At 49.2% G+C, this 27,355-nt stretch overlaps 1 protein-coding gene across 1 annotated transcript in view; it reads left to right on the top strand.

Annotated features, from left to right (window-relative positions):
- Positions 1-27,355, top strand: part of SLC6A5 (solute carrier family 6 member 5) — a 51,143-nt gene that overhangs the window by 10,176 nt on the left and 13,612 nt on the right. Inside the window, exons 6-13 of the mRNA XM_040256551.1 lie at positions 4,803-4,944; positions 7,199-7,331; positions 14,735-14,869; positions 16,592-16,695; positions 19,119-19,243; positions 25,153-25,265; positions 26,012-26,143; positions 27,121-27,220. Of these exons, the coding sequence (XP_040112485.1) occupies positions 4,803-4,944; positions 7,199-7,331; positions 14,735-14,869; positions 16,592-16,695; positions 19,119-19,243; positions 25,153-25,265; positions 26,012-26,143; positions 27,121-27,220 (984 nt within the window). The remainder of the gene's footprint in view (positions 1-4,802; positions 4,945-7,198; positions 7,332-14,734; positions 14,870-16,591; positions 16,696-19,118; positions 19,244-25,152; positions 25,266-26,011; positions 26,144-27,120; positions 27,221-27,355) is intronic.

Raw genomic sequence — 27,355 nt, 5'->3', positions numbered from 1 at the left:
CACATCAAGTTAAATGTAAAGGCAGGATACAGATTTATAGTGTAATTTTGTTTTTACTAACAGTAATGTGCTGGTAGAGAACATATAGGAAAGAAACACACACATATTACCTGGTAGATCTGGAGCCATTCTTTTTTTTTTCTTTTTCCCTAGATTTTCTATCAGGGACACTTATTTATTTTATGGTTGGAGAATATATATGTATACATATACATATACATTTATATAGTGTGTGTGTGTATTTTTACAGCAACCTGAACACAATGCCTGGGCCAAGCATGTCGTGCAGGCATTGCTGGTTTTGTGGAATTTTTTTTCTGGCTCATAATATCCCAGGGAACATGAAAGGCAGAGTGAAGACATTATACAGCAAAGCACCTTATGGTACAAACTGTAAAAACGATGCAAGCTCTGAGCAGAGAGAGAAATGAACACTTTTCATTCTATTCCCTGGAAGCATGTGGACAGGCTTAGAAGATCTTGTCTCATTCTTAGCCAGTAGTTTAAAATTTTTTGTTTGCTCAAAGTGGAGGTCTCAATTTCCCCTCTCTTAATGCAACCCCTCCATCTGCTCTTTGCTGGGTTTTGTAAACTTGACCATTTTCCATGACCAGGGACAAGCTATCCTTTTCATAAGTATTGACCCTGTGGGGTCCTAAAGTGACTTAGAAAAGGGGATGACTTGCAGAGACATAGTCAAATTTGTAGCCCCATTTTTCTGCTGGACAAGATGGGAGTTCAAGGGCTTCTGTGCTGATCCACTGGTTAAGACTCCATTCTCCTAATGCAGGGGGCACAGGTTCGATCCCTGGTCAGGGAACTAAGATCCTGCATGCTGTACAGTGTCACCAAAAAAATAAAATAAAATAAAGGGAGTCCAGACAATGATGTCCCAGGCTGCCTCCCAGATGGCCATTCTGAGAGAGGCTTGTTTTTGTTGTTCGGTCACTAAGTCTAATCTGTCTCTTTGCAACCCCATGGGCGGGGGCATGCCAGGCTTCACTGTCCTTGTTTAGGAAGTGGAAAAACTCCCTCCCCTAGTGCAGTGTTCCACAAATGACCTTCCAAGCTCATCCACCCCCTTATAACCCCATAACCATCCTACCCTGTGATAGCCGGCAGCTGGTCCCAGGAAAGCGGGATAGATTCCCTGGCCATTATGACCTTCACTTACAGCAGGAAGGGCTTTATCCCATGGCCCCTGAGCTCTGCTAGGGACACACTGCCTGGGACCCTCCCCTCCCCCCATCACTCAGATGCCAGGACCCTTGTATCTGCCCTGGCTCAGTCCACTGGAAGAGCTTGCCACACATTTCTGAGGTGTAGATTGTGAGAAAGGCTGTTTTCCTTAAGGACATTCAATCCTCTGGGTATTTGTAATGTTGAAGGGCTAATCCATGCCCTGCTGAGTGAGACCAGTGACTGTTTTTTGAAATTAGGAGCTAGCTGGGTCACCTAAAATGGGAATAGCATAAATACCATTTCTATTTCTAGAATGGCTTAATTTGCATTAGAATTTTAGTTCAACGATTCCTTTTCTACCTTGTTTTTCGTGTGCTCATTTATTCATAATTGCCCAAGTAAAGAGAATCCTTCCAACCGCTTCCAGTTGAGCGCGATCCTTATCGCGGTTCTTTGTTCAGGGTTGCTGGGCCGCAGAGCTCGCTGACGGCAGGGCCCGTCGTTCCTTTGCTGGCGGACCTGAAGGCGCAGTGCGCTGGGAAGCGCGCTCCTGCCGCCCAGTGGTGAGAAGGGATATTGCAGGAGGCCGCAGTGCCGCAGGGACGCTGTGACCTTGACTGCCGCTGTGAGTGGCAGTCCAGACACGCCCAGAGACACTCTCTAGGGAAGCTGCCCACGTGTTCCTCTGTGGCAGATTTGGAAGCAAGGGATTTGGAGTTTGCCCGTGCATAGGCGATGTCTTCCAATCACAGAGGGCTGGACTTTTTGGCAGGAGGGCGAGAAATATCTTCTGTGCTTACAGGAAAAGGGACATGAGTACTGCTTTAATTGCCCTCATTCTGGTCCCCGCTGGGGGAAACAAATGCTTCCTGGGTAAATAGTTGATAGTTTTGAGCTCAGAATCCCCCTGAAACTGTTATTTGATCAAAGAAGATAATATCGAGTAAGAAGGTGTTTTGAGAACTTTCAAAGTGGTGCTTCTCAAACCCCAGATTTTGCGGGAGGCATTTTGCAATGTTCACAAGACATTTTTGGTTGTCACAGGTGGGGCAGGGGGAAGATAAATATTCCTGACATCTAGTGGGCAGAGGCCAGCAATGTTGCTAATATAATACCCTGCGATGCTCAGGACAGCGTCCCCACCACAGAGAATTTTCTGATCCCGAGTGTCAGTAGTACTGCTGTTTAGAAAACCTGTGGTCTAAAGAATCAATCAGAGGTAAGGGGTTCTTATTATTACAGCTTTAAATTTTATCCAGCTTTCTCAGATATTCTGGAGAGGTTGTGTGGGAAGCATTAGATGCTTTATGGCTGGCAAGTGGAATTGAGAGACGATGTTGAGGATCAGAGATGCTCACTCCCTGAAAAGGTGTAACAAAGACATTTGCTTTATGGCTAAATTTTACCGGGTCCAGCTGTGTGCTAGGTGTCGCATGAGATGATCTCATTCATGACCTATCTCACTTAATTTGATTCTTGGGACAGCCTTCAAACTAGACACTTTATGATCAGAAAAACGGAGGCTTGGACAGATAAAGGAACTTGTCCAAGCTCTCAGAGCTAGTGGAATTCCTGAACCCACAGTTCGCACTTTGCTGTGCCACGGAGGACGTTCATTTGGAATCCACGCACCAGATCTAGGCTGCATGTGTTTTTTGTTTGTTTGGTCCACAGTGTTTAAAGATAATCTGGCCTTATTTCCAAAATTTTAAAATGGAGGGACTTCATGGAAATATCCAGGGTTTCTGCATCTTTTATCAGAACACCTGGAAAAGCATGGCAGGATTGGCTGGTGCAATCATCGCTCGATATTCATGGGACTGGTTTCAGATACCAAAGTCTGCAGGTGTTCCCGTGCAGGATATAAAATGGTGTAGGACAACGAAAACAACATCCAGCCAACCTCCACTGACATTTCAGTCTGCAGTCGGTTGAATCCGAGGATATTAAGTCTGCAGATGCAGAGGGAAGGTCATACTCTCTGTTTTAGTTCAGTTCAGTTCAATTGCTCAGTCATGTCTGACTCTTTGTGACCCCTTGGACTGCAGCACGCCAGGCATCCCTGTCCATCACCAACTCCCGGAGTTTCACTCAAAGTCACGTCCATCGAGTCAGTGATGCCATCCAGCCATCTCATCCGCTGTCGTCCTCTGTTTATCATAACTATGTACCCTCCATTGTATATCTTTCTCATTTGTGTCACCAGCCTGACTCTTGAAGGTGTTTGAGTTTATGTTCCCTGCTCTCTGCTTCCCAGTAGAGTGGTTAAAAGCATGGCCTCCAAGGAGAGAGTAACTGTTTGCCTCCTGATTCTGCTGTGTGACCTTGGCAAGCAACTGCCCTTCTCTGTGCCCAGTTTCTTTATTTGCAGATGTGAGTCAAATCAGCTAAGACATGGACAGAGGAGCCTGGCAGGCTACAGTCTATGGGGTCGCAAAGAGTTGGACACGACTGAGCGACTTCACTTTAAGACATTTAAAATAGTACATGGTTAAGTGCTGTGTAAGTGTTAGTTAGTGTTACTTTCACATCTTTATACATTAAATATCCTTTGGCATTAATCCTGGTGTACTCTTTATCTAAAATATCAATCAAGAGATCATAGAGACATTGTAACATGATTAGAAAGACTTCAGTTTCTTCCTATGTAAAATGAGGATGATGATAGGCACTTCCCAGGTTTTCGGAGGCTTTTATGAGATGATAATTGGCAAAGCTTCCAGCAAGGTGCCTGACACACTAACTCATCTGGTTAGTTCCCTGACCCCACCCCAGCCTAGGTCAGGTGTTCTCAGCCTCTGCACTATTGACCTATGGGGCCTGGATAATTCTCCATCGTGGGGGTTGTCCTGTACATTGTTGGGTGTTCAGCAGCATCCTTGGACTCTGCCCACTAGATGCCAGGAGCACCCTGTTCCCTGAACAGGGTCAACTGTGTCCTCAGACATTGCCAAGTGCCCCCTGGTGGACAAATTCGTCCCCAGCTGAGAAGCCCTGTTGCACACTCATGAGCTCGTGTTAGTGTGCGGAAAGCACGTGGCACGCATATTTAGGGGACCCCTGTGTGTCGGCTGTCACGCCAGGCAGTGGGTTCAAGGTGAGCTTATTAGTGAGTCTTCTGTGGTAGTAGCCCTTCAGCTTTGTTGATGTCTGATTAAAATTCATTTCCACAAGCCGTTTATTCTTTGTGGAATCATAAAGATCTGGGTTTGAGTCCTGCTTCTCGTTAGCTGTGTGATTTTGGTAGAATCACCTAATAACTTCTTTGAGCCTTTTTCCTCATCTTAAAGATGGAGGCAGTGGTACCCACAGCATAGGCTGCTGTGAGCCTCAGGGTGGATAACGCCTGTAAAGTGCTTAGCATGTAGAGAGTGCTCCAGAAAAGAGCGCTGTTGTTACCAGGACCAGGCACAGTTGAAGCTGGTACCAGAGGCTCCGGGATGAGTAACACACAATTTTGGGGTTCATCTGCATCCAGCTTTGCTCAGTTAATACCTTCCCAAAGTGACTGTCCAATATTTAGGAAATATTTTAGCTTTTGTCTTTAAGTTGCTGGAAAGACAAGTGTCTATTTTCTGTACAGATTTCACTGTGTTTTCATTCCGTCTTCTCCTGAACAGATTCCTGTGTGATCAATGACCATCCCAAAATACAGATCAAGAACTCGACTTTCTGCATGACCGCCTATCCCAACTTGACAATGGTTAACTTCACCAGCCAGGCCAATAAGACGTTCGTCAGTGGGAGTGAAGAGTATTTCAAGTAAGATTTGTTAAAAAACACTTTCCGAGAGAAACCCAGAAAATTAGTGAATATCCAACCTGTGGACTTGAGGGATGGGCTGCCTCTCTTTGCACCCTCCTTGCCCCCTGGGCCAGTGCACTAGGGCTTCCATTTTACAAGAGATGCTGGAAATCAAATATGAATTCTTATGTCTCTCTCTCATTTTAAATGTTAGCAAATCAATTAAAGTGAAACACCGATGTCAAATAAGATGCATGGGTCAGTAGGCCCTTCGTTTGCGGCCTCTACTTAGATAACGAGAAGTGGCCATTATATCCCTGCTGGTTTTCTTGAGTGCCATGAATTCCTATTCCAAGTTTCCTCTCCTGTATGGACTCTGAGGGTACATGAGCATTCCCTGTAGAACAGAAGGGGCAGTTAGGCTGAATGAGGAAAAAAATCCCCTCTACAGATAACCTCAACCAATGAGGGTGGGCCTTGATTCACCCTGACCATTGAGAAAGGAGCCTGACCCCGTGGTTGGCTGAAATCTGATCACATAATCCACATGGTCAGGTGTATTGTCGATCTCCTCCAGGGGATCTTCCCGATGCAGGAATCAAACCCACGTCGTTTATGTCTCCTGCATGGCAGGCAGGTTCTTTACCTCTAGTGCCGCCTGGAAAGTGGTGTGTATGGTAGAGCGATTTGTAAATCTGCTTTTGGTGGCTTTGCGAATCCTCTGGGACCATCTTAGTTTCCCAGAGGGACTGTTATCAAGAGCTTCTCTGGGCCCGTCGGACATCCCTTATTAAACCATGGAGTGGTTGAGAAGGCCAAGGGGCTGTGGAATTATTGATTAGATGATCTACCCATTGCAGGGTGGGGACCTGGGGGCTGGGGGACCTTTTCAGTGCTTGGGAAATACGGCCCCTGAGGTTTGAGAGCCCTCTAGAGCAGCGGTCCCCCACCTTTCTGGAACCAGAGACCAGTTTTGTGGGAGACAGTTTTTGCACAGGCTTTCAGGATGATTTAAGGACATAAGATTCGTCGTGCACTTCATTTCTATTGTTGGTACATCAGCTCCACCTCAGATCATCAGACGTTAGATTCTGGAGGTTGGGAATCCTTGCTGCAGAGTCTGGATGCTGGCTGGCCCTTGGCTCTGGTCACAGAAAGACCCCCCCGCCCCGCCCTCTACACACACAGGCTCCGTGACTTGATTGTTGCAGAGTTGAGGGGATTGTCTTGTCTGCCGTGATGACCCATGGTCCCTGATGCAGCTCCTGTTCCCAGGAGTGAGGGAAGCCGAGGGGCCAGCAGCCCTCCTGGTCTAGCTGGGGGCCCTCTGTCCAGGGATTCGGGGGTCGCCAGACAGGCCGGGACTGCTTCAGGTGCCAGCAGCCACTACAGATGAGTGCCAGCTCGCGTCCGTTTGCTGCTGGTCGTCTTTGAATATGTTCCTTGAGTAAGGCCAGCTAGCCCTGCATTTGCATTTCAGCCAACCTCAGCCCTGGGGCAGGCCCATTACAACCTGAACTAAAACGCACAGCAGGATATTTTATTCTTTCTGTACTGTGTTTTTTTTTTTAAGTTATAAAAAAATCTATTGGGATGCATTCTCATAAAAGAGTAGAACAATATAAAAGCACCTACAAAATCATCCTTGGCAGTTTAGGGTTTCTGTTAGCGGTGTGTTCTTATATAAATAATCAACCTCTGTAATGCCTGTTGGGGGAGAGGGGCTGCACCAGGACCCCCAAGGCTGTTGGATTTGTTACACTGCTCCGGGGCAGCTGTTGATGATGGTGGAGCTGATGTAGTCTTGCTCAGAGCCTGCCCAAGGCCGTAATTAATTTTTTCAAGTCAAAGTATGGTTGTATCACTGCCTCATGTTAATTTCAGGTGTACTGAGCAGTGATTCAGTTATGCACACGCACAGATATATATTCTTTTTCAGATTTTTTTCCCTTATGGGTTATTATAAAATACTGAGTTCCCTGTGCTATACTGTAAGTCATTTAGGGCCATAATTAATTAAAAGCAGAGTAAATTCAGTTGGTCTCACCTCAGACAGCTGTGGGCGGGAGCCCCGATCAGCAGACCCCTCATAACCTGATCTGATCCGGCCCCTGGTGGGGAGGCTAGGGGATGCTGGGATTTTGTTCCTGGCTCCCTGGCTCTGCAGGGAAAGAAAGCCTGCAGACGGCGACCTCCCCCGCCTCCTCCTTCCCTTCCCTGCCCCCCTCCTTCCCCACCTCGCCCTCATCACTTCTCTCCTTTCAACTCGCAGGTACTTTGTGCTAAAGATTTCTGCAGGGATTGAGTATCCTGGTGAGATCAGGTGGCCGCTAGCCTTCTGCCTCTTCCTGGCTTGGGTGATTGTGTATGCCTCCTTGGCGAAAGGAATCAAGACTTCAGGAAAAGTAAGAGTCTGGATTTACCCGAGAGGAAGCTCTGGGACACCCAGGGCTGGTTGTGTGGTGGAGTAGCCGAAGGGCACTGGGAAGAGAGTCAGGGTCATGGGTGTCCTTCTCCTTCTGGCCCTAAGTAGCTTTGGGGCCTTGAGCAAGTGACTTCACTCCTGTCTGTAAAATGGGATAATAGCGCCTTTCTGCCCAGGAGGTTTTAAGGGTTAAATGAGACATGTTCTCAGAGCTCCTAGGGGATGTCGGGGGCTCAGTGATGGGTTTCCTTTCTTTCCTGTCGGGCCTTCCATTCAGTAGATGGGAATGCCCCATATGCTTCAGAGAATTGCTGCTCTCGCTTTTTGTATCTTGGTCTGGCTGCCAGCTCAATCACTGCTCCTCCCAAGGAGCTGGAGTAAGATCAAAATCAAAATTGTAAAGTGGATTCCTTCCCCAACTGCTGACCCCTCCGCGTTTCACGCCCTTTCTCCTGTCCGGAGCCTAACACTCTCCCACCCCACGTGCCCCCAGCAGTAAAGGCTGATGGTCCTGCCAGCGGGATATTTTTTTTGTCGAGCACATGCTTGGCCCCTCTTGCTAGGTGGTCATTTGGCTGGCCCTTTGGAGGTGGTGAAACCCCTACCCCAAGCTCAGTTCCAGGGCACAACACGCAGAGCATGTGGGTGACCTCAGGACGCACTGGACCTTGTAGTAGGGTCCCAATGTTTCCCCTCATCTTCCTGCTGCTTTAGAGAAAAAAAAAACATTAAATGGTTTTTGATGACAACCAATAATATTTAATTATCTTAAGGGTCATTTGCATGTTTCAGAGTAAAACCCAAACTGTCTCAAAGGCCTAAGGAATAGAATGTGACAGTGGCCTCTGAGTCCAAAGGCTGTGGAGTTTGACAGGGTCCAGTTGTCTGGGTCAGGGCTTAGTGTGGTCACAATGAGAAGCAACCACTTTGGAAGGATCAGGCCTCACAGGGCCGAGGATCTGTGCCAGCTTTCACCTGCTGGGCATGCTTCCCAGCCCCCACCAGGCCCCCACCCGACACCCATCAGCGACACAAAGCAGTCTGTCTTCTCCCAGACACGTGGACAAGATCCACGTGAGGCCTCTGGTGCCCTCCGTGTAATCTGGTTCCACATGGGCCCGAACGGTGGATTCTGGCACCTTGGTCAGGATCACCTGAGCCAGGTGAGGCCCCTAAATGACATCAGGTAGGGAGAGAGCTGGCGAGGGTTCTAGCCCCCCAGCCCTTCCCATGGTGTTTACTGTGTGGGGACATCTCCACTTGGGCCATGAAACCTGTCTGGGCTTCACATTTGCCCTTAGCTTTGATTTATCTCTTTGCCAATAAGTGGAAAGCAGATTTTCTTTATCTTAGCTATTTCAGGAGCTAATGGTTTTCTCATTTCCAAAGCGAAGGCAATTGGACTGGGTGATGTCTAAGACTCGCTGGCTCTAATATGATTCTGTCAGAACACTTGCTGGCTGAGATGCAGGCACTTTTCCTCTCTGACCTCAGTTTCCTCTCGCCATAAAATGAGAGCTGGGATCACATGACCCCTGAGGACCCCCAATGACTCTGAATGAGTATTATGAGACTGGAGCAATTGTTTTTCTAGGGCAACAAGAAAATGGGAAAAATGTTAACATGACCTTAATAGTAACGTCCCATGAGTCCCGAGGGTTTCTGGGTCTCCTCACCTGTGACTTGGAACTGAGCTTCGAGTGGGAATAAAGGGCCAGACAGGAGGTTGCTTAGCAAGAGTGACCACACCTTTGCTCAGCCAAAATCCAACTGGTTACTTATAGCTCGAAATGAAGAGAGGCCAACTTTAACCATAATCAGAGGTCAGACCGGTCTCTAGCAGGATAGGCTAGAAGGTACGACTGGTGGGAGAAGAGGTGATGGTGAGGGGGATAACACTGCCTTCTTGGTGACCCGAGGAAGGATGGCCTGCTGGCTGTAGATTCAGACCAGCCTGAGTTCAAATCCCGTCTTTATCACTTTCTAGTCACGTAGCTGTGGAAGAGCTATTTAACCATTGGAACCTCAGTTTCCTCATCTGTAAAATGGGAATAACGGTACATACCTCATAGAGCTGTTCTAAGATTAGGTGAAAGTTGCATACCTGGCTTATAGTGAGCTCTTAATTAATATGAGCTCTTTTCATTTTTTGTGGTATTGATTGATTGAGTGGGTACTGTGCCATACTGACATCTTGAAAGCAGCGGCTCTGGTGGGAAAACGGAAAGAGAAAGGAAACTTTGTTGCCAGGCAGTGTACTTCACTTAGTGCATTCAATCTGCCCAACCACCTGCCAGGTAAGGACATTTCTTCCCATTTTACAGATAGAGAAGCCGAAGCACATCAAAGTAAATTGCCTGAGGTCATACAGCTGTTAAGAGGCAGCCCTGGGGTTTGAACCCAGGTGTTTCCCTTTAAAGCCTAGACTCTTTCCCCTACATGACATCCTCTCCCAAGGAGAGTCTGTTAGGAATATGGAAGTGCAGAATTCTGGACTCATCGTTGGCACTGAGGGGATAAAAGTCCCCCCACCATGAACCAGGACCCTTGCACTCCTGCCCCGTTCTGCCATCATCAGTTCTCATTGCCAGTTGGGCAAGTCCCAGGAGGCACTTTGTCCCTTCTTCCACATCTGCGAATTCAAGGGTTAAAGTATATTTTCTCTTAGACCGCTCTTTGTTTATCAGTCTGACTTTTAGGGGGATGGTGTCAGAATCAGTTCTTGGCATGATGTAGATGTTAGTCCTTGGTGCCAGATATCATGGACTCTCTCTTTGAAATGAGGATTTTTGAGTAGCTCTCAGCAAGTAAGCTTTTCTTTTAGGTCTGCTAACTTATCTTTCTGCTTCATTGAGAAAGATTTCCATTAGGGATCAGTAATTAATTTTTTAAAATGAGGAATACCGCCAGAAATAATGTGTCCTGATTTATTTTCCTGCCCTGGGGTGTGCAGATATTAATCATGAAGCTTTGTTTGGAAACACGGCTGCAGGTCTTCATTATAGCAGGCTTCTTTGTGATGGAACTTCCACCAAGACTGTCATTGCTAAGCAACAGAGATGTCCTTCTTCTCTTGCAGCAAGATAAGCTCAGGTCCTCTTGTTCAGGGTCCTAGGAGATAAGAGTGGCTGGTTGCCTTCTATGAGACCTCAGTCTCCCTTTGAGCAGCTGGAATTCCTGAGTTTGGTGCGACCAGCAGGCAGCCCGAAGGTCAAATGCAGCCCATCTGACCTCCTGGGCTGCTCTGCTGGAGAGTTATGGCAAGGACACGAAGCTCGCTTAATTAGCTGGCACAGCCTTGGGAGGGAGGTGGCCTTTCCACCTGTTCAGGGCTCCCGTTGTGAGGACGATGCTGCCAGGTGTCAGGCCAGCAGGCTTGGATCAACCCGTCATTGTCACTCCTGCCAAGTATAATTCATTACTGTTCAAGTTTAATGCCTCTGACAGTCCATCCTGAAACAGGTGCATTCTGAAGTCCCCACGACACAGGAAAACTAGCTGTGATAAAACCTCCACAGACACCTGACTCACATTGGAGGCATCCCCAGGATTTAGACATGAAACTGTGCACCCTTTCAGATCACGGGCAATCCCTATTAACAACCTGAGTGCATCATTCCACACACCAGGGCCTGATCTGGTGAGGCGGACAAGTGCCTAGGGTGTGAAATTTAAGGCAGCGTTCACTCTCAGGTTCCCGCACATGCAGGGTGGCCCGGTGAGAACGAGTGCTTCCTTAAATTGAGGCAAGGGTGTTCCCTTGCTTCACCCGAGTCCTTGCCTCTCACATTTCTGATCTGGTGGCTCAAGGACTGTCATTAAAAGGAAGGAAATAGGTTTTGGAGTTAGAAAATGTCAAGTCTGGATCTTGGCTCCAGCTGGAAGACCTTGAGTGAGATATTTAACCCTTGAGAGAGCCTTAATCTGAGCTTCAGTTTTCTCCTCTGTAAAATGGGACTGCAGAGAGCTGATCCATGGCAGGAGCTCCAGAAACAGTTGTGCCCGAACCATCTCCAGCAATCAAACGAGAGCAGCGTCTCAGGCGGTTAGACCGGTGCTCGTCTTGGGGTCTTCCTCCTGCTAGACCCCACTGTTTGCATCATCTCCCTCGCTCCCCTCCCATCCGCACCTCCCACCAGCCCCACGTGATCAGGAGGTGAGAAGGATACTCCTTAATTGTCACCCTGCCCCTGCCGTCTTGGGGTGGGGAGGTCAGACTGCTCAGGGCCCCTCTGGCCCCCGTAGTGATCCTCCCCTCAGCCCCATCTGACAGGTGGAGGACAGCCTGGGTCGTCCTGCGGGAGTGATTTTCTCCTGAGACATCAGATGCCTTTGCGCTTCCTTCTGTGTGTGAAAGGGGAAGGAGAGAAGCAAGTCTGGGGGGGCAGGAGGGAGCAGGCCACCCCCCCACCGTCTCTGGTAATGCTAGTGCCTCGGGGCAAGGACGGATGATGGACCATTGTCACGGGGGCAGGGAAGAGGCCCCTGGTGGGTGGTGGAAGCTGTGTGGAGACAAGGAGACCAGCCCACGCCTGGTCTACAGACAGGAAGACTTTGGCCTTGACAAGTAGTTGGGTTTAGAAAGTGAAAGTGGCTCAGTCGTGTCCGACCCTTTGCGACCCTGTCCATGGGATTCTCTAGGCCAGAATACTGGAGTGGGTAGCCTTTCCCTTCTCCAGGGGATCTTCCCAACCCAGGGATCAAATTGGGTTTAGAGGAAGAAATACCTCCTCTTCTTTCCTTGATCTGCAGCCTGTCCCATCCAGCCGAGGGCACCTCTGCCCATCAGCTGCTGAGGCCAGAACCTTTGGGGTCACCCTGAAGTCCTCCCTGCCTGTCTCTCTCACGCCACATGAAATCGGTCAGCAAGTCCTGCTGCACAGCATATCTGGTTTCTGACCTTTTGTCCTGGCTCCTCTGAAACGCCCTGGGTGGACCCACTGCTGTCTTCTGCCTGGATTGCAGCCATAACCTCCTAACTGCTCCCCCTGCAGTAAAAACTCAACGTAGCCTCCGGGTGACACTTAAATATTACATTGTGTCACTGCCCCAACCCTCCCCATCTTCACCCTCGCGCCTCCAGGCCCTACAAGGTATGGCCCGTCCCTGCCCGCCTCCCCTCCCCCGACCTCCTCTCCCACCGTACTCTTGCCACACTGGCCACCTGGCTGCTCCTAGAAGGTCGGCACACTCCCTTCTTAGGGTCTTTACTCCTGCGGTTCCCTCTGTCTGGAACGTTCTCCCTGATATCCAGTTGGCTCACGGTCACTTCCTTCAAGTCCTGGGCAACTTCTCAAAGAGGTCTTCCCTGTCCACCCTTTAATACGGCCATCTTCCCAGCCAACCTCCCCAGCGTGTGCCTGGAATGTATTAGATGCTCAAAAATATGTGTCCAAATGTACACATATGTGTGTATTTATTGAAGAACTAAGTCACCTCGAGAATTTTATCTTCATCTCAAACTGTCTCCAAGCCGTCCTTCCTAGGTCCTTGGGTCCAGTCTCGCCCCCTGATATCCCAGTGGCTGCCGGCTGGAGCCTCCTGGCAGGCCCTGGGGTCTGAGCAGTCAGTGCATGAGGAGGGGGGCTCTGTCTCCCTCCTGGGGGCAGGCCAGGGGTGCCCAGGAAGGCAGACTGTGGGTGGGCACAAAGGGGGTCTGAGCCCACGGTGCCTAGTCTGTGCCCCCTCCCAGTCATGGAGGAGGGAGGCCTGGGCGGTCAGGGATGAGCACTGGACCTCATCCTTCCAAGTGTCGTCTGATACACTTTGAGATGTAACCGGCTCGTGAGCTGAGGGTTGCCGGGGTCGTTAAATTCAGGACTGGTGAGTCGTAAGCAAGATGCAAGTGGCACTTCTGTTTCCAGGGCCCCCAGGCCTGTTCTGCGTTGTCTGGATTGTCCCACCCTGCTCTTTGAAAGCCCCATGACGAATATGCAGTTGTTATCACCACTTTGCCCATGTGGACACTCAGGCTCAGGGAGGTTAAGTCACTTCACCAGGCGGCCCAGCTCGTAAGTGGTGCAGCTGGGACTTGAGCTCGGGGAGTGCAGAGTCAGAGCTCTCCCAGCCCGCCCTGCTCTGCTCTCGTCTACTGGGTCCTAGTCCCAAGCCTGCCCACCACTCCGAGGTCTGAGGTCTGACCGACAGAGAAGGAAGGTGCTTCCTCCTCGTCCCTGTTCAACCACAGCCCCCAAATTCTGTTGGTATTATTTCCCAGATGTTTCTTCGCTCTGCTTCTTCCCTTTGTTCTGAGCCCAGGCACCTCCTTTGGCTGGGACGCAGGGCCACCCCGACCTGGCCCATGTGTCCAGCACCCCTTGGCTCTTAGCCTCAGCTGCGTGCTGTGCTCCCAGTGAGTTTAGGGCCTGGCCCTCACCCCTGCCTTGCTCCCTTTCTTCCCTCGCCTTCCTGCTGGGCGTCACCTCCTTCACGTTGCACTCGGCCTCTAAGATCAAGCCCGTGTGTCATCTCCATGCATCTTCTCAGAACTCCCGGGTGGGGCTCAGCTCCCTGCCCTGGACTCCACAGTGTCCTGTTTGGAACTGCTTAGTGTTCTTGCCTGGAGAATCCCAGGGATGGGGGAGCCTGATGGGCTACCGTCTATGGGGTTGCACAGAGTCGGACATGACTGAAGTGACTTAGCAGCAGCCATTATTCAGACGTTGGCTCTGGGTCTCCTAGGTTGAGTTCCTTCATCTTTATGGGTCTAGGACCTGGCACAACTCCAGGGCATAGTAGGCCCATGATAAATGCTTGTTGAACTTAACTGCATTTAATGACCATCTGTCACTAATCAAGTGCTATGCTTGAGGCCCATTTAATCCTCACAATTATTGTTTTTTAAGAAGGGTGCTATTATCCCATTTACAGATGCAGAAATTAATATTCAGAGAACTGAATAGCTTGTCTAAAGTCTCATAGCTACTCAGTGCCAGAAGGGCAATTTCATTTGAACCTAAATATACCAAATTCTAAGATCATGCTTCTTTCATGTCACTGGGCTGCCTCAGTTAGTGAGTGTGCATAAATAAGGATGGAAAACTTAAGCTAAATAAGTTAATCTCTAATGGTGGGATTCGGGGTCTCAAGCTGAGGGTGAGCTGGGTGTTCAGGAGGAAGAGGGCATATAACACTTCTCGCTCAGTCGGTTCTCAGGGAGTTAGCCACTTCTGAATCACCCTCACAGCCTTGGATGTCGCCCTCGAGACTTTATTTCTAGCCCTCACTGACTCACCTTTGGTCTCAGTGTCTTTACTGTGTCCCCCATCCTGGAAGAGTTTGAGGGAAAATAGCCTACGAGGTGCCCGAGTCCGGATGGAGAGCACACTCTGCCTCACTGCTGCGCCCCCGCTCACTGCTGCCCCCCCGTGGTGGTTTCTGCAGGTGGTGTACTTCACAGCCACCTTCCCGTACGTTGTGCTCGTGATCCTTCTCATCCGAGGCGTCACCCTGCCTGGAGCCGGCGCTGGGATCTGGTACTTCATCACTCCAAAGTGGGAGAAACTCACAGATGCCACGGTGGGCCTCCAATTTCATTCATCAAGCGCTTATCAGGGGAACAGCACATAGGGCTGGGTCCCACTCTGGGACTCGGTTTAACAGAAGGGGTCACACCTCCTCTCCCCTGGGCAGCTCACTGTTAGCCTTTGCAAGCTCCTGATGATTTTGAAATGTTATGTACTCGGGAAGTTTTTAATGAGAAGTGAGCAGCAGCGGGTTTCAGATTCCTGGAACAGTTGTCCTACATCTGGGGTTGCTGTGGAGGTTGAAAGGAAGAAGAAATTCCCTTAATAGCTTTGGGTTGCCTCATGCCCCTTATCTGTTGCTAATTATAGTGTGTTGGAAATGGGTTTTGCTGGTTGGAAAATAATAGCACTTAGACAAACTACAAGCAGTTATAATTTAAAGGGCTCAGACAGATTTATAAGAGCCAGCAGACACTTATACTTTCTGTTGGCATATTCAGTGCAGGCATATCTTCCTCTAAAATCCCCTAGAACTCCATGTGAAAGGGTGATTGTTTCATAAGAAATGCATTTTCTCCCCTTAAAGAAAATTCTGCTTTTCCAGAAGATTTTAAGAAAGCAGAGCTAGAATTGAGTTTGCACACAAAGAAAAACCTCCAGATAATGGCAGCTTAAACAAAAGTTTATTTTACTTGGAGGTACTACAGCAGTCTAGTGGTAGACACTGGTTGGGTGGCTCCATAGTGTTCCAGGCTCCTTTCTGCCCCACCATCCTCAGTGAATAGCTGCCATTTGGCTGCCAGAGCTCCAGCCATCATGTCAGCATTCCAAGTAGCACAAAATATTGAGGGAAGGGAGAGAACACCTTCCTTCTCTCTTTAAAAAGAGAGAAAGCCTGGAAGTTCCATATAACACTTGATTTTTCTCATCATTGGCCAGAAACGAAGTCAGATATCTTCTCTCAGGTGTGCCTCCCCTTGATTCTGGGAGATGGTCATTTGGCTGGATGTATGGCTGCCTTAAATAAAACCGCAGTTTGTTATCAAGGAGAGTGAGAGAATAGAGGCTGGGGTAGGCACATACTTTTTGCCAGCACATACCTTGCATATGTTAAGCACAACTTAAAAGCCAGATTTAATTTATAAAAATGATAGGAAGTCATTATCAGATCATATAAATCTCTAGCTCAAACTCTTGAGTTGCCTTCTGGAGTTTTACGAGGATGATTAAATTGCCAAGACAAACAAGAGGTGCTGTCAGGCAGGTTCAAGAAGGAGGTAGCACTGTAAAATCCATTGTGTGGTGGCAATGGAACATATTTTACTTCAATGGGGTGGGCTACAGAATTTCAAATTTTTAGTAAATTGTAATCTGTGAGAATGTCAGCTGTAAAAAGTTTTGCTTTTGTATCCATGAATATATTTGCTTTTGCAAATTGTTTTTTATTTTGAGACGTTTTCTAGCTGAAGAAAGGGCTTTCCCCTTCTGTATAGTTTTATATGGTAGGGCTTGCCAGCATGAAGTGTGTACATTGCTTACTGAGTTCCTCTCCTTTGATTAGAATGGAGTTAGGGTCTCCCACGTCAGTCACTGACTCTTTGGATTCCAGTGCAAACGACTGTGTATGTTTCCCATTTATGTTGGTGCCAAAGTCATCCTGTCCTGATTGCCTCCCTGCCTCCCAAGCCTCAGACCATGTGGCATTGGGAGCCTCCCCTCCCCCAGATCAGCCTCCTTCAGTGACCTTGAATCTTCCCCTTTTTTTGCCTCCCAGGTGTGGAAAGATGCTGCCACTCAGATTTTCTTCTCTTTATCTGCTGCATGGGGAGGCCTGATCACTCTCTCTTCTTACAACAAATTCCACAACAACTGCTACAGGTATGTGGAGGCACTTCAAGCCCCAGAGGTGGCTGGTGAGTGGGACTAGGGCCTGGGGACAGAACCTTGGGCTGAGTTATCACGTGCCTGAGGCCATATCCTCACATTTCACCCGAGACAGGACCAGACAGTTGTCTCTGGAATGGAGGAAACACCCTGCTAAGGCTGAGCTGCTGGCTGCTGGTGGCCTGGCTTGGCCCCCAACTTGCACCCTGATTCTGACCCTTGGAATGGAACTAAATTTCTCTGGAGGTGCTATCCCACTGGCTGTGTCCTGGGATAGTCATTTGTGAGCTCTCTAGTCCATGGAGACAGCTGTATGGCAGTTGTTGATAAAGTATGTCATATGTCCACTTGATAGACATTTTTCTGGTGAGCCCTATGAGAAACGAAGAAGTACCATGGTGGTGTCTGTGTTAATTAACTCGATAGTGGGAGCCCTGTTTCATGCATATGTTTATCAAATCATCACATTACATACTTTAAATATGTTAAAATATATTACACTTTTATTTGTCAGTTAAACCCAAAGTTATGCAAACTTTGAGTCCCCTCCCAGGTTTAAGAAACAGAACATCAGAAGGTGCTGGGCATTGGGAATCTACATTTCCAGACAGGATTCTCAGGTGGTGCTGGTGCAGGTTGGCACTTGGATGGGGGGATATTAGGGGGCCCTGGATCCCCGAAGACATGAGAGAGTCCGTACAGCCCCTGGAGGAGGTGACATCTGAAAGTTAAATCTGTCTGTGACAAGCAGTAAGAAGATAAGGTTTGAAGGGCTGATTAAAAAAAAAAGGAAAGAAGCTTGGGGTCAGACAGACTTGTGTTTATATTATGACTTCACCATTTATTAAGACTCCAAGACATGGGTAAGAAACTTCATTTCCGTGAATCCATTTTCTAATCTGTAAAATGCAGATTATAATATTTTGTTGAGGGTAAGAGATATTGTATACAAAATTCTTTCCCACCATCTGGAGGCCATAAGTCCAAGGCCATAAGACACGTCAACAGGATGACGTCTTCTGAGGCCTCCCTGTTAGGCTTGCGGCTGGCCGTCTTCTCCCTGAGTCTCCATCTGGTCTCCCTGCTCACTGTGCACCCTTATCTCCTCTGCTTACTGGGCCTCAGTCATATTGGATTAGCGCCCACTCTCATGACTTCCTCTTAACCTAATTACCTGTTTAAAGAGCCTGTTTTCAAATACAGTCACCTTCTGAGGAACTGGGGATAGTGACTTCCACATGCACATTTGGGGGCCTGCAGTTCAACCCGTAACAGCTGGTATGCCAGACTAAGGAGTTTGAGTTTCTTTGATCATAGCTGCTTACTGACCCATGAGAATCAACCTGAGCACCCTCAAAGGGGGAAGCGTGGCTCTGTGTTGTGTTAGAAATGAGGCTATGTGGTGTGGCTGAGGGGCAGGAAGACTGGGTTCAAACGGGAACTTACTGTTGATGAGCCCATTATCTTCCCCTGGGTCTCAGTTTCCCCATCAGTAAAAGGCCCTGATGTTGGGAAAGATTGAAGGTGGGAGGAGAAGGGGACGACAGAGGATGAGATGGTTGGATGGCATCACCAACTGGATGGACATGAGTTTGAGCAAGCTCCGGGAGTTGGTGATGGACAGGGAAGTCTGGTGTGCTGCAGTCCATGGGGTCGCAAAGAGTCAGACACGATTGAGTGACTGAACTGAAACCAAAGGGCTGGACGCGGCAGATGGTGTCCTGAGTCCTTGCTTCCTGCCAGGCTTTGTGTGGCCCAGGCCTTGTCTGGTTCTATCCTCACAAGCTGTGAGTGAGGTGGGGTCATTGCTGGCATTTAAAATAGGAGTGGAAAGAAAGTGACTTAGTCAAGGTCATGCCTCTAACGTGGAGAGAGCCAGGACTGGAATTTGGCCCCATGGCTCCATCTAGCTGTGACCCTTCTTTTGGGTCTAGGATGCAGCCTGGGAACTGCAGCCGTATGGCCAGCAGAGGGCGCTGCCTCCGAGCTGCTGGCCTCTCTCCTCCCCTCCAGGCTTGCCCATCTAAGCTTGTGTGCAGGAACCCCAGGCTGTTCTAAGGTTTGGTGGCACTGGGTGGTCCCGCTGCCTTCTCTCATACGTGGTTCCTGTCCCAGACTCTGCAAAAGGCCCCCATCCCTTCAATTTCTGCTCTGATGGACAGACTTACTCTGCTACTGCCAGCAGGGGAGACCTGCTTCTAAGCAGAGCTTTGTTCTGGTGCTTATACACTCAGCCCAAGGGAGCCTGTGGTCAGGCTGTTTCCTTGTGAATAACAGAGAACAAGACCAGCCTACAGCGAGCACCTGTTTAGCAATGGGCACAGGCACAGGTGTCCACCAACACACTCGTGTGTCCCTCCCCTGTCCCTTCCTCCGTACAAAGCACAGCTGATGACGGACCTGTCCCTTCCCCCCAGGGACACGCTAATTGTTACCTGCACCAACAGTGCCACGAGCATCTTCGCCGGCTTCGTCATCTTCTCAGTCATCGGCTTCATGGCTAACGAACGCAAGGTGAACATCGAGAATGTGGCCGACCAAGGTACCGTGTGGCCATCGCCCTGCCGTTGTGGGCCAGGTTCCACTTCGCATCCTGAGCTTCTCACTTGTACTGCTGTGCTAGGAAGCTGTCCTTCTGGGGCGGGCTGGAGAGGGCGCAGCCTCGGTCCCCCTTTGTGGAGGGGCCCGGAACAACTGAAGCGCCTGCAGAGCTGGCCGGTCCTTACCTAGAGGGGTGGCTATAAAAGCCCTTTCCTGCTTCCCTCTCCTCTCTCTCTCTTTTAAAAAATATTTATTTATTTGTCTGTGCCAGCTCTCAATTGTGGTATGCAGGGTCTTCATTATACCATGCAGGCTTAGTTGATCCATGGCGTGTGGGATCTTAGTTCCCAACCAGGGATTGAACCCACGTCCCCTGCATTGCCAGGCTGATTCGTAACCTCTAGGCCACCAGGAAAGTCCCAGTCCCTCCCCTGTTTTAGCTAAGCTCCAGCCTATGTAAGGTCTCTACCTGTTAGGCATATGTAGAGGATTCTCTAAGGCAACCCGTGCTCCTGCAGCTGGTGTGGCCTCAGCCTGCCGCAGGGTGGCATCCGTTGCCAAGGGCTCTGCAGGCACTGAGCTAATGCTTATTAATAAGAGCGGCCTTCTGCTGACGAAGCACAGGTTGTAAGGTCTGACATGCTCTCAGGGCCTTCTGCTTAGTTAGCAAATGCAGACCTGCGGTGTTTTCCCCAGCGGGTGGAAAGGTTGGACGGTGGTGGAGGGAGGGATGTGGGATAAATGTTTACTCTCTGCCCAGGTGATCCATCTGTTAATGGCTAACACTTGTGTGGTCTCTGTGGCGTGTACAGAGGGCTATCATTTTTTTAAATCTCATTTAATCCATATTTCTAGCACAGTATTTTGTAGAGAGATGTAATACTTTTACTGAACTTTTTATTTCTACCCAGCCTCATTCTATGCAGGATTTGTGTGTTGAGTGGGTTTCGGTGACGAAGGGATTTCATGGTGGCATCATCTGTCACTAGGGTCACCCTCTGATCAGGCGTTCAGGAGATGCCTTGGGGTCTGGACCGTGGCTGGGGCCGTGGCCGGGGCGGAGGGGACGGGACTGTCTGTGGGCTCCAGACCACCCAGACTGTGGGCCTGTCTTGTGGCTTCTCTGGGCAGTTGTCTTTCTTCAAGGAGCTCACTGCAGACCTCAGATAATGGCTCAGACGGCAGCACGGGAGAGAACTGAGCCTCAGCTCACCTCCGTGGTGGGCTGCCGTCTCCCTGCGGATAGGGAGTCACCACTTCAGTGGTGCTGATAGCACGCTGCGGGCCTCCAAGAGTTAAAGAACCGGGATGGGGGGTAGTTATCTCTCCCTGGAGAGAGTGTTGAACCCCCAGGGATTTTGGTCTTGCAGCAGTGCGCTAAATTAAAGGTCCCAGAGCTGAGCCAATGACCTTCCCTGGTTGAAGAGTTTAAAACTCCTGGAGAGAAGGGAGGTGGCAGGGGTGGAGGATACGGGGGTGGGGAGAGAAGACTTTGTCTTCAGGGTGCCTGTGACACTCAGCTGTCCGGATTTCCTACCAGCAGGGTACCTGGAGCAGCTGGGTCCTACCCCACTTTCTGGCAGGTCTGAGGCATTTCGTTATTCTTGAGACATTATTGAGTTGTGAGCCAGTGAACCAGTTGAACCAGTGGCTGAGTGGTCAGAGATAGTGTTTCCTGAGACATGGCTGTGTTAATTTATTCTTCCAAGTGCTTTCCTACCCCAGGAAAGGGATGTGGGACACAAGTTGCTAAAACCCAAATCAAAATTTGATTTTCCTTTATGTACAAAGCATCAAACAAATCGTCCGGGTTTCCCTCTAGAATTTGCCCTTTCTAGATTTTTTTCATTTTCTCTGATTCTAACAGGGAGAAGAGCTCTTCTCATGGATTCTAACATGTTGTGTTCATACAGTGGACCTTGAACAACGCAGATCTCAGATATGGGGGGTTAAGGGTGCTGAACCTCCGAGCAGTCAAAAATCCAAGTTATAATTTATTAGTCAGCCCTTTGTAGATACAGTTCCTCTGAATCTGAGATTGCTTTGGATCCATGGATTTGCCCAACTGTGGACTGTCTTCTGTTGTATTTACTACTGAGAAAAATGCATGAATGGAGCCTTGCAGTTCAAACCTGTGTTGCTCAAGGGGCAGGTACTTGGCAGTTTCTCATTGTTACCAGCAGACCCATCAGAAGTGGGTCTCATCCCCCATGGGGCAGAGGCAGGGGCCCGTGAAGTCTTCTCCTAGACCCATGGGCAGCTAATCCTGCTCATTTGAACTCACATACTTTATTGTATGTGATTTGCAGGCTTGTCTGATGTCCTCTGGTATAATGGGGGCCCTGCAGAATACAGGACAGAGGTTTGAGGTCAGGCCTGCATTAGGTGCCAGCCCCATGCCCTCCTTGCTAGGTGACATTGGCGCGTGAACGTTCAGTTCATTTGTGCTGACCCGGCGTTAGCAACTGTGCTTTGATATTCAGTCCAAAGCTGGTTCTCTTTAATGACCTAACAGTAGTGCATTTTATTAGAGCTCCCTTTTAAGAGAGGCTCAAAGTCACTACCTCAAATCTTGTCTGTATCAGACTGAAGGTGACTGAGAGTAGATTGGTATGAGACCAGGCTGTCTTCTGCTCTTACAATGGGCACAGGGAAGGGGGCGTGGTCTTTTCAGGCGTCGACTTCAGAAAAGCAGCTTCCTGGGAAGTCAGCCTGTGAGAGGCATCTCCCAGCCATCTTCACGGCTACCTGGGGAGTGCTGACTCACTGTCAGAATCCTGCCCAGAGCCCTACCAAGATGCTCACCCACCTGCAGCAGAACTGGATGAGACGCAGCAGGGGAACACAGTGCATGTAGATTTCTGAGGCCTGCGTGGTAACTCCGCGGTAACCAGGCCCCTGGGAAGTGCCGCCCTGGCTCCCTCACCCGCTCGTAGTACAGAGACCCTGCTGATCGAGATGAAGGGACTGTCCCACCATCTGTCTGTCACCTGGAAGCCAGTGCTTCCAAAGGCGCAGGGTTCAGCGCTGCCTCCTCTGAGAACGCACGCATGTGCAGTAGGTGACCCGCAGAGTGAGCACTCCCCGTGGCCTGCAGGCCATGCTGGCTCCAGAGCCCCTGGATCTGTCTGCAGCGGCTCTCTAGGACCAAGGAGGCTGTCACTCTAGGTGTCTGGGGCCCTGCCCGAGTAGCTAGCCTGCCGAGCCCCTTTGGGCCCCTTTCATGGGAAGAGCCCTGAGTGAAGGGCTCAGAATAATGCCTAGCTGTGGAGAGAACTCAGTAAGCACAGACCATTATTCTGAGCCCTTCACTAGTATCGGTACACTTAACGTTACAGAGATTCCCTGAGGGTGAGTGAAATGAAAGGCGCTCAGTCGCCTCCGACTCTTTGCGACCCCCATGGACCATATAGTCCATGGAATTCTCGAGGCCAGAATACTGGAGTGGGTAGCCTTTCCCTTCTCCAGGGGATCTTCCCAACCCAGGGATCGAACCCAGGTCTCCTGCATTGCAGGTGGATTCTTTACCAGCTAAGCCACAGGGAAGCCCTAAAGGTAGGTACTATTATTATCCCCATTGTATGGATAAGGAAACTGAAGTGTGTCCAGAGTCTTACCCAAGTCTTATCTAAAGTCCTGAAGCTAGAAAGAGGCAGAGTGAGTCTCCTGGTCCCTGGGGCAGGGGAGCCTGCTCTCCAGCTCCTGGGCTTTGCTGAAAGTGACAGGACTCAGCCTCTGTCAGATACACCGGCCTCACCCGGGGAAAACTCCGCTGTGGCTCAGGCAGTCCCTCTTCTCGGACTCTGCAAAATATTACAAACATGTATTTAAAAAATCCACTCACTAGCCATCTAGGACGGAGAAGGCAATGGCACCCCACTCCAGTACTCTTGCCTGGAAAATCCCATGGATGGAGGAGCCTGGTAGGCTGCAGTCCATGGGGTCTCGAAGAGTTGGACATGACTGAGCGACTTCACTTTCACTTTTCACTTTCATGCCTTGGAGAAGGAAATGGCAGCCCACTCCAGTGTTCTTCCCTGGAGAATCCCAGGGACGGCGGAGCCTGCCGTCTCTGGGGTTGCACGGAGTCGGACATGACTGAAGCGACTTAGCTGCAGCAGCAGCCATCTAGGATAAACGGAGTTTTCTGAACATGATGCCTTTACCCTGTGTAGTAGGGAGGCCACCAAATTAGAAACAGGCCAGGTATTTGGAAATCCTTCTCCACCCTGAAAAAGCAGTAATGTGCAAATGGCCGGAATCCTGTTAAAGCAATCAGCAGAGGTCCTCCGGCAGTGGCCATTTTAAGGCCTTCTTGTCCACTTTAGGAGCCTAAGCTGAACTGGCTTCCTCACTGTGCTGCATTTGAGGCCAGTTTTGAACTGCAGTTTAATACTGAATTTTCTTTTATGGTTCACCCAGGGAGTCTTCAGAGGCTGTTTCTACTGTCTGTTCAATAAATGCATCAAGTGAGGGTATCTTAGGCATTCCAGGCTTTATATTTTAAATACCCAAAGCCCTAGGCAACATTAGGAGCTAACAACCTGATAAATTCCAGTTTGAAAAAAGGGCTGTTATGACTGAGTTATAAAAACTCCAGGTGCTACGATTTCTGGCTTCCAGACGTGCCCTGGCTGTGGATTACCTCAACATTCCCTGGTCTCTGCCCATTATCATGTAGGTTTCTACTTACAGGGAAATTCACAACTGCCGCGTCTTTAACCATCTTCCCAGTGAGGCCATGAGGCAGGTAGGAACGGCTGGCAGGGTTTTATGTTAGCAGAGAAAAACGCAGCTCAGACATCCTCTATCAAGACCACACTCGATATTCTTGGGAAGACCCAGATCAGAGCTGCTAATTTCCAAGTTCCTTGTCTGCTCCTAAGAAGAGCTAATATTCTGAGAGTGTTGATGATGTGTGAGGCACTGGTCTCAGTGCTTTCCCTGCACTTCCTCATTTGTTCCTCACGGCTGTCCTATTATGAAGAACTATTGTTATCCCCATTTTACAGATAGACAAGATTGAGGCTCATAGCAATAAACTAACTTCTCTAGGGCTGCACAGTTAACAAGTCATGGAATCTGAATTTGGACCCTGAACTCTCTAGCCATTAGAGTCCAAACTCTCTTAACTCTTGTGTATCCCTCATCCCAACCTAATTACCTGTGGACTGACACAGCCCCATGTTTACCAAGACTTTGTAGGGCAAGATCCTAAAAGCATCAGACTGATTCACGTTTTGTATACATGGCTTTGCCTGGAGGAGTGACTAAGAAGAAGGGTAGCAAAAGGGGGAAATGATGTCATTCTGGGAATGTTTAACCCTGATAGCGGGGTTTCTGAATCTCAGCATGTTTGGGTAAATCTTTGCTGTGGGGGCTGTGCATTGAAGGATGTTTAGCAGCATCTGGCCTCTACACACTAGACCCCAGTAATCATCCTCTAAGACATCCTGGCTATGAGAATCAAAAATCCTGGTTATGGGAATAAAAATGTTTGTAGACATTGCCGTATTTGCTCTGGGGAGCAAAATCTCCACTGTTCTAGAGGGTAATATTACATCCTTCCTCAACCCATTAATATAGACATGGAGGTTTTTGTGTTTATTTGCATGGGACACAGCCTGGCCGTAGTGGTGGGCTGGCCCTGAGTCTCTGCTTTGCCACTCTTTTTGAGCCTCTCCTATGAGTTTCCTGAGATGTGGACCTAATTCCTCCGATCCTTCCCTTCAATTAGTTTGAGGTCTAACTGGGGAAATGGATGAAGAGGAGTGAAAACATAGGACACAGAAGGAGCAGCTTCTCCTGTAAATGACTCAGGACTGCCATGGAGAGAGGATCCTGTGGGCTTCCAGGAAGAGGGGTCTTGGAGCTGGACCTGCCTGGAGTCATCTGTCTTGTTCTTTCCAGGGCCAGGTATTGCATTCGTGGTTTACCCAGAGGCCTTAACCAGGCTGCCGCTCTCTCCCTTCTGGGCCATCATCTTTTTCCTGATGCTCCTCACTCTTGGACTTGACACTATGGTGAGTGTCCCGTTTTGACCTCTGCTCCAGTCCTCCTTCTGAAGACCCCTCTCCTGGGGCTCTATAATCCAGCCCGGGGCAGGGTTTGGGGATAGCATTATCTCAGTGTTTCCTGAAGTGATGGGTAGGGATGGTGAGGTACCTGGCCAAGCTCAGGATAACCTTGCATTTGTGGGTGACTCAGGTGAAGGTGCAAAGGAGCTGTGCTCTCTCCCTTTCCTTTTTCCATGTGAGTTTTACTTATGTTCTTCCTGCTTTGGTGTCCTTTTGCCAAAGCAAGTTCTGTGGGGCCGGATAAGGGAGAATAATGTGAAGTCAATTTTAGGGAAATTGCTCTGGGGCTGAGACTGCTACAAATCATGCTGACAGGTGCTCAGAGTTTAGTAGTTGGGTGCAAGGAGGGTTTTTTTCCCCTCAAGTGGAAGATCAAATGCGATGTAAACGGGAGGAGAGGAATTTACATTTCATGAATACAAAGTGAAGCTTAAAGTGTCCTAGTGGATGGATGTGAGTGCAGTCTCTGGGGGCTGGAGACATAGCTCGAAGGTTCACATCCTGCCTAGATTCCCCTTGCTGACCTTGTGGGTTGGACCCCAGCAAGATCCTTTAGACTCATCAAGGGAAAGCAACCCCAAAGAGCAATCCTCACACCAGTGCCACTTGGCCTGGTGGGAGACACAAAGGACTCTTTTGAGCCTGTGGGGCTGGGCAGTGTCTCAGGCGTCCCTTCTCTGGCATCATTCCAGTTCGCCACTATCGAGACCATAGTTACCTCCATCTCGGACGAGTTCCCCAAGTACTTGCGCACTCACAAACCGGTCTTTACTCTGGGCTGCTGCATTTGTTTCTTCATCATGGGCTTCCCAATGATCACTCAGGTAAGACACCTGCTGGGCACAGGCTTAGGATGGGGGCAGGTTGCGGGTGGGGCTGATGGCTTTTCCATCTCTTTACTCTTAACTCCCAGACCTTAGAATAACAGCCAAACCATTGCCATTTCCAAGCAGATGGCACCAGTCCATTAGAGATTCTGACTGTAGAGGGAAATATGTCACCTTGGCTACTAATGATACTTCTAGCATCTTCATAATTGAGACGTAGCCTTCTTGAGCCAACGAGACAGGTGTGTCCTACTTGAAGAGAATGAAATACATGAAAATCCAACTTCACTGACCAGAGACATTTCCACTTGATTACTTGTAATATACAATGTCTATAGTCACTGGAGTTTCTTCTGGTCCTGAGTGTCTGGTAAGATGAGCATTTGCTCACCTGATGTATATGTATATTGCTTTTGCCGTCTCTCTGACCTCGAGCAAGTCACCACTTTGGGTCTTGGTTTCTTCATTTGTAAAATGATGGATTGAAAGGAGATGGTCTCTAAACCTCATGTAAGAGTGGGATAAAGATGCAGGGGGATGTATGAAGACTTCCCATTGACAGATGTGTGAGGACTGCCCATCGACACCTGAGGGTCTTATGGAGGTCAGTCACATGCAGGTGTATGGGTAGAAACGGCCATCTGTTGCTTCAAGCAGAAACAATGCAGTCTGGCTACTTTCACATTTACATCTTCGAATGTATGACGTCTGCCTTTGAAGAGTCAGATGTTAAATCACTTTTCTGGGCTTGTGCTGTTGATGAGCTTGGGAGTCTCGCAAGGGATTGCTTTGCTAACACAGCAAGGCCTCTGGCTTACTTGACCAGAGTTAAGTTGCTCCTCTCTAGGGGCGGGGGGAATCCTTCAACTCCTGTTGGTACGTGACCCTGCTCAGGCTGGAATGACAGGTTGCTGGAAGTGGGACATAGCCTGGATCCAGGCCCACTGACGTTGCTTGTCTCTCGTCCCTGCCAGGGTGGAATTTACATGTTTCAGCTTGTGGACACGTACGCCGCCTCCTATGCCCTCGTCATCATCGCCATCTTTGAGCTCGTGGGGATCTCCTATGTGTACGGTAAGGGAACTACTGAGACGGATGCTGAGGCCAAACTGAGTGTCGCTGAGGCGTCCGTGGCTGGCAGGTTTCTCCTATTTAAGAAGACAAGGCAAAGGCTTCATTGCAGCTATTTAGGAAACAGAGCTGCACCTT

Source organism: Oryx dammah, unplaced genomic scaffold, assembly GCF_014754425.2.
Source record: "Oryx dammah isolate SB20612 unplaced genomic scaffold, SCBI_Odam_1.1 HiC_scaffold_15, whole genome shotgun sequence".
Taxonomy (NCBI): Eukaryota; Metazoa; Chordata; class Mammalia; order Artiodactyla; family Bovidae; genus Oryx; species Oryx dammah.
Note: the sequence above shows the minus strand (reverse complement) of the source record. Positions and strands in the feature narration are given on the sequence as shown.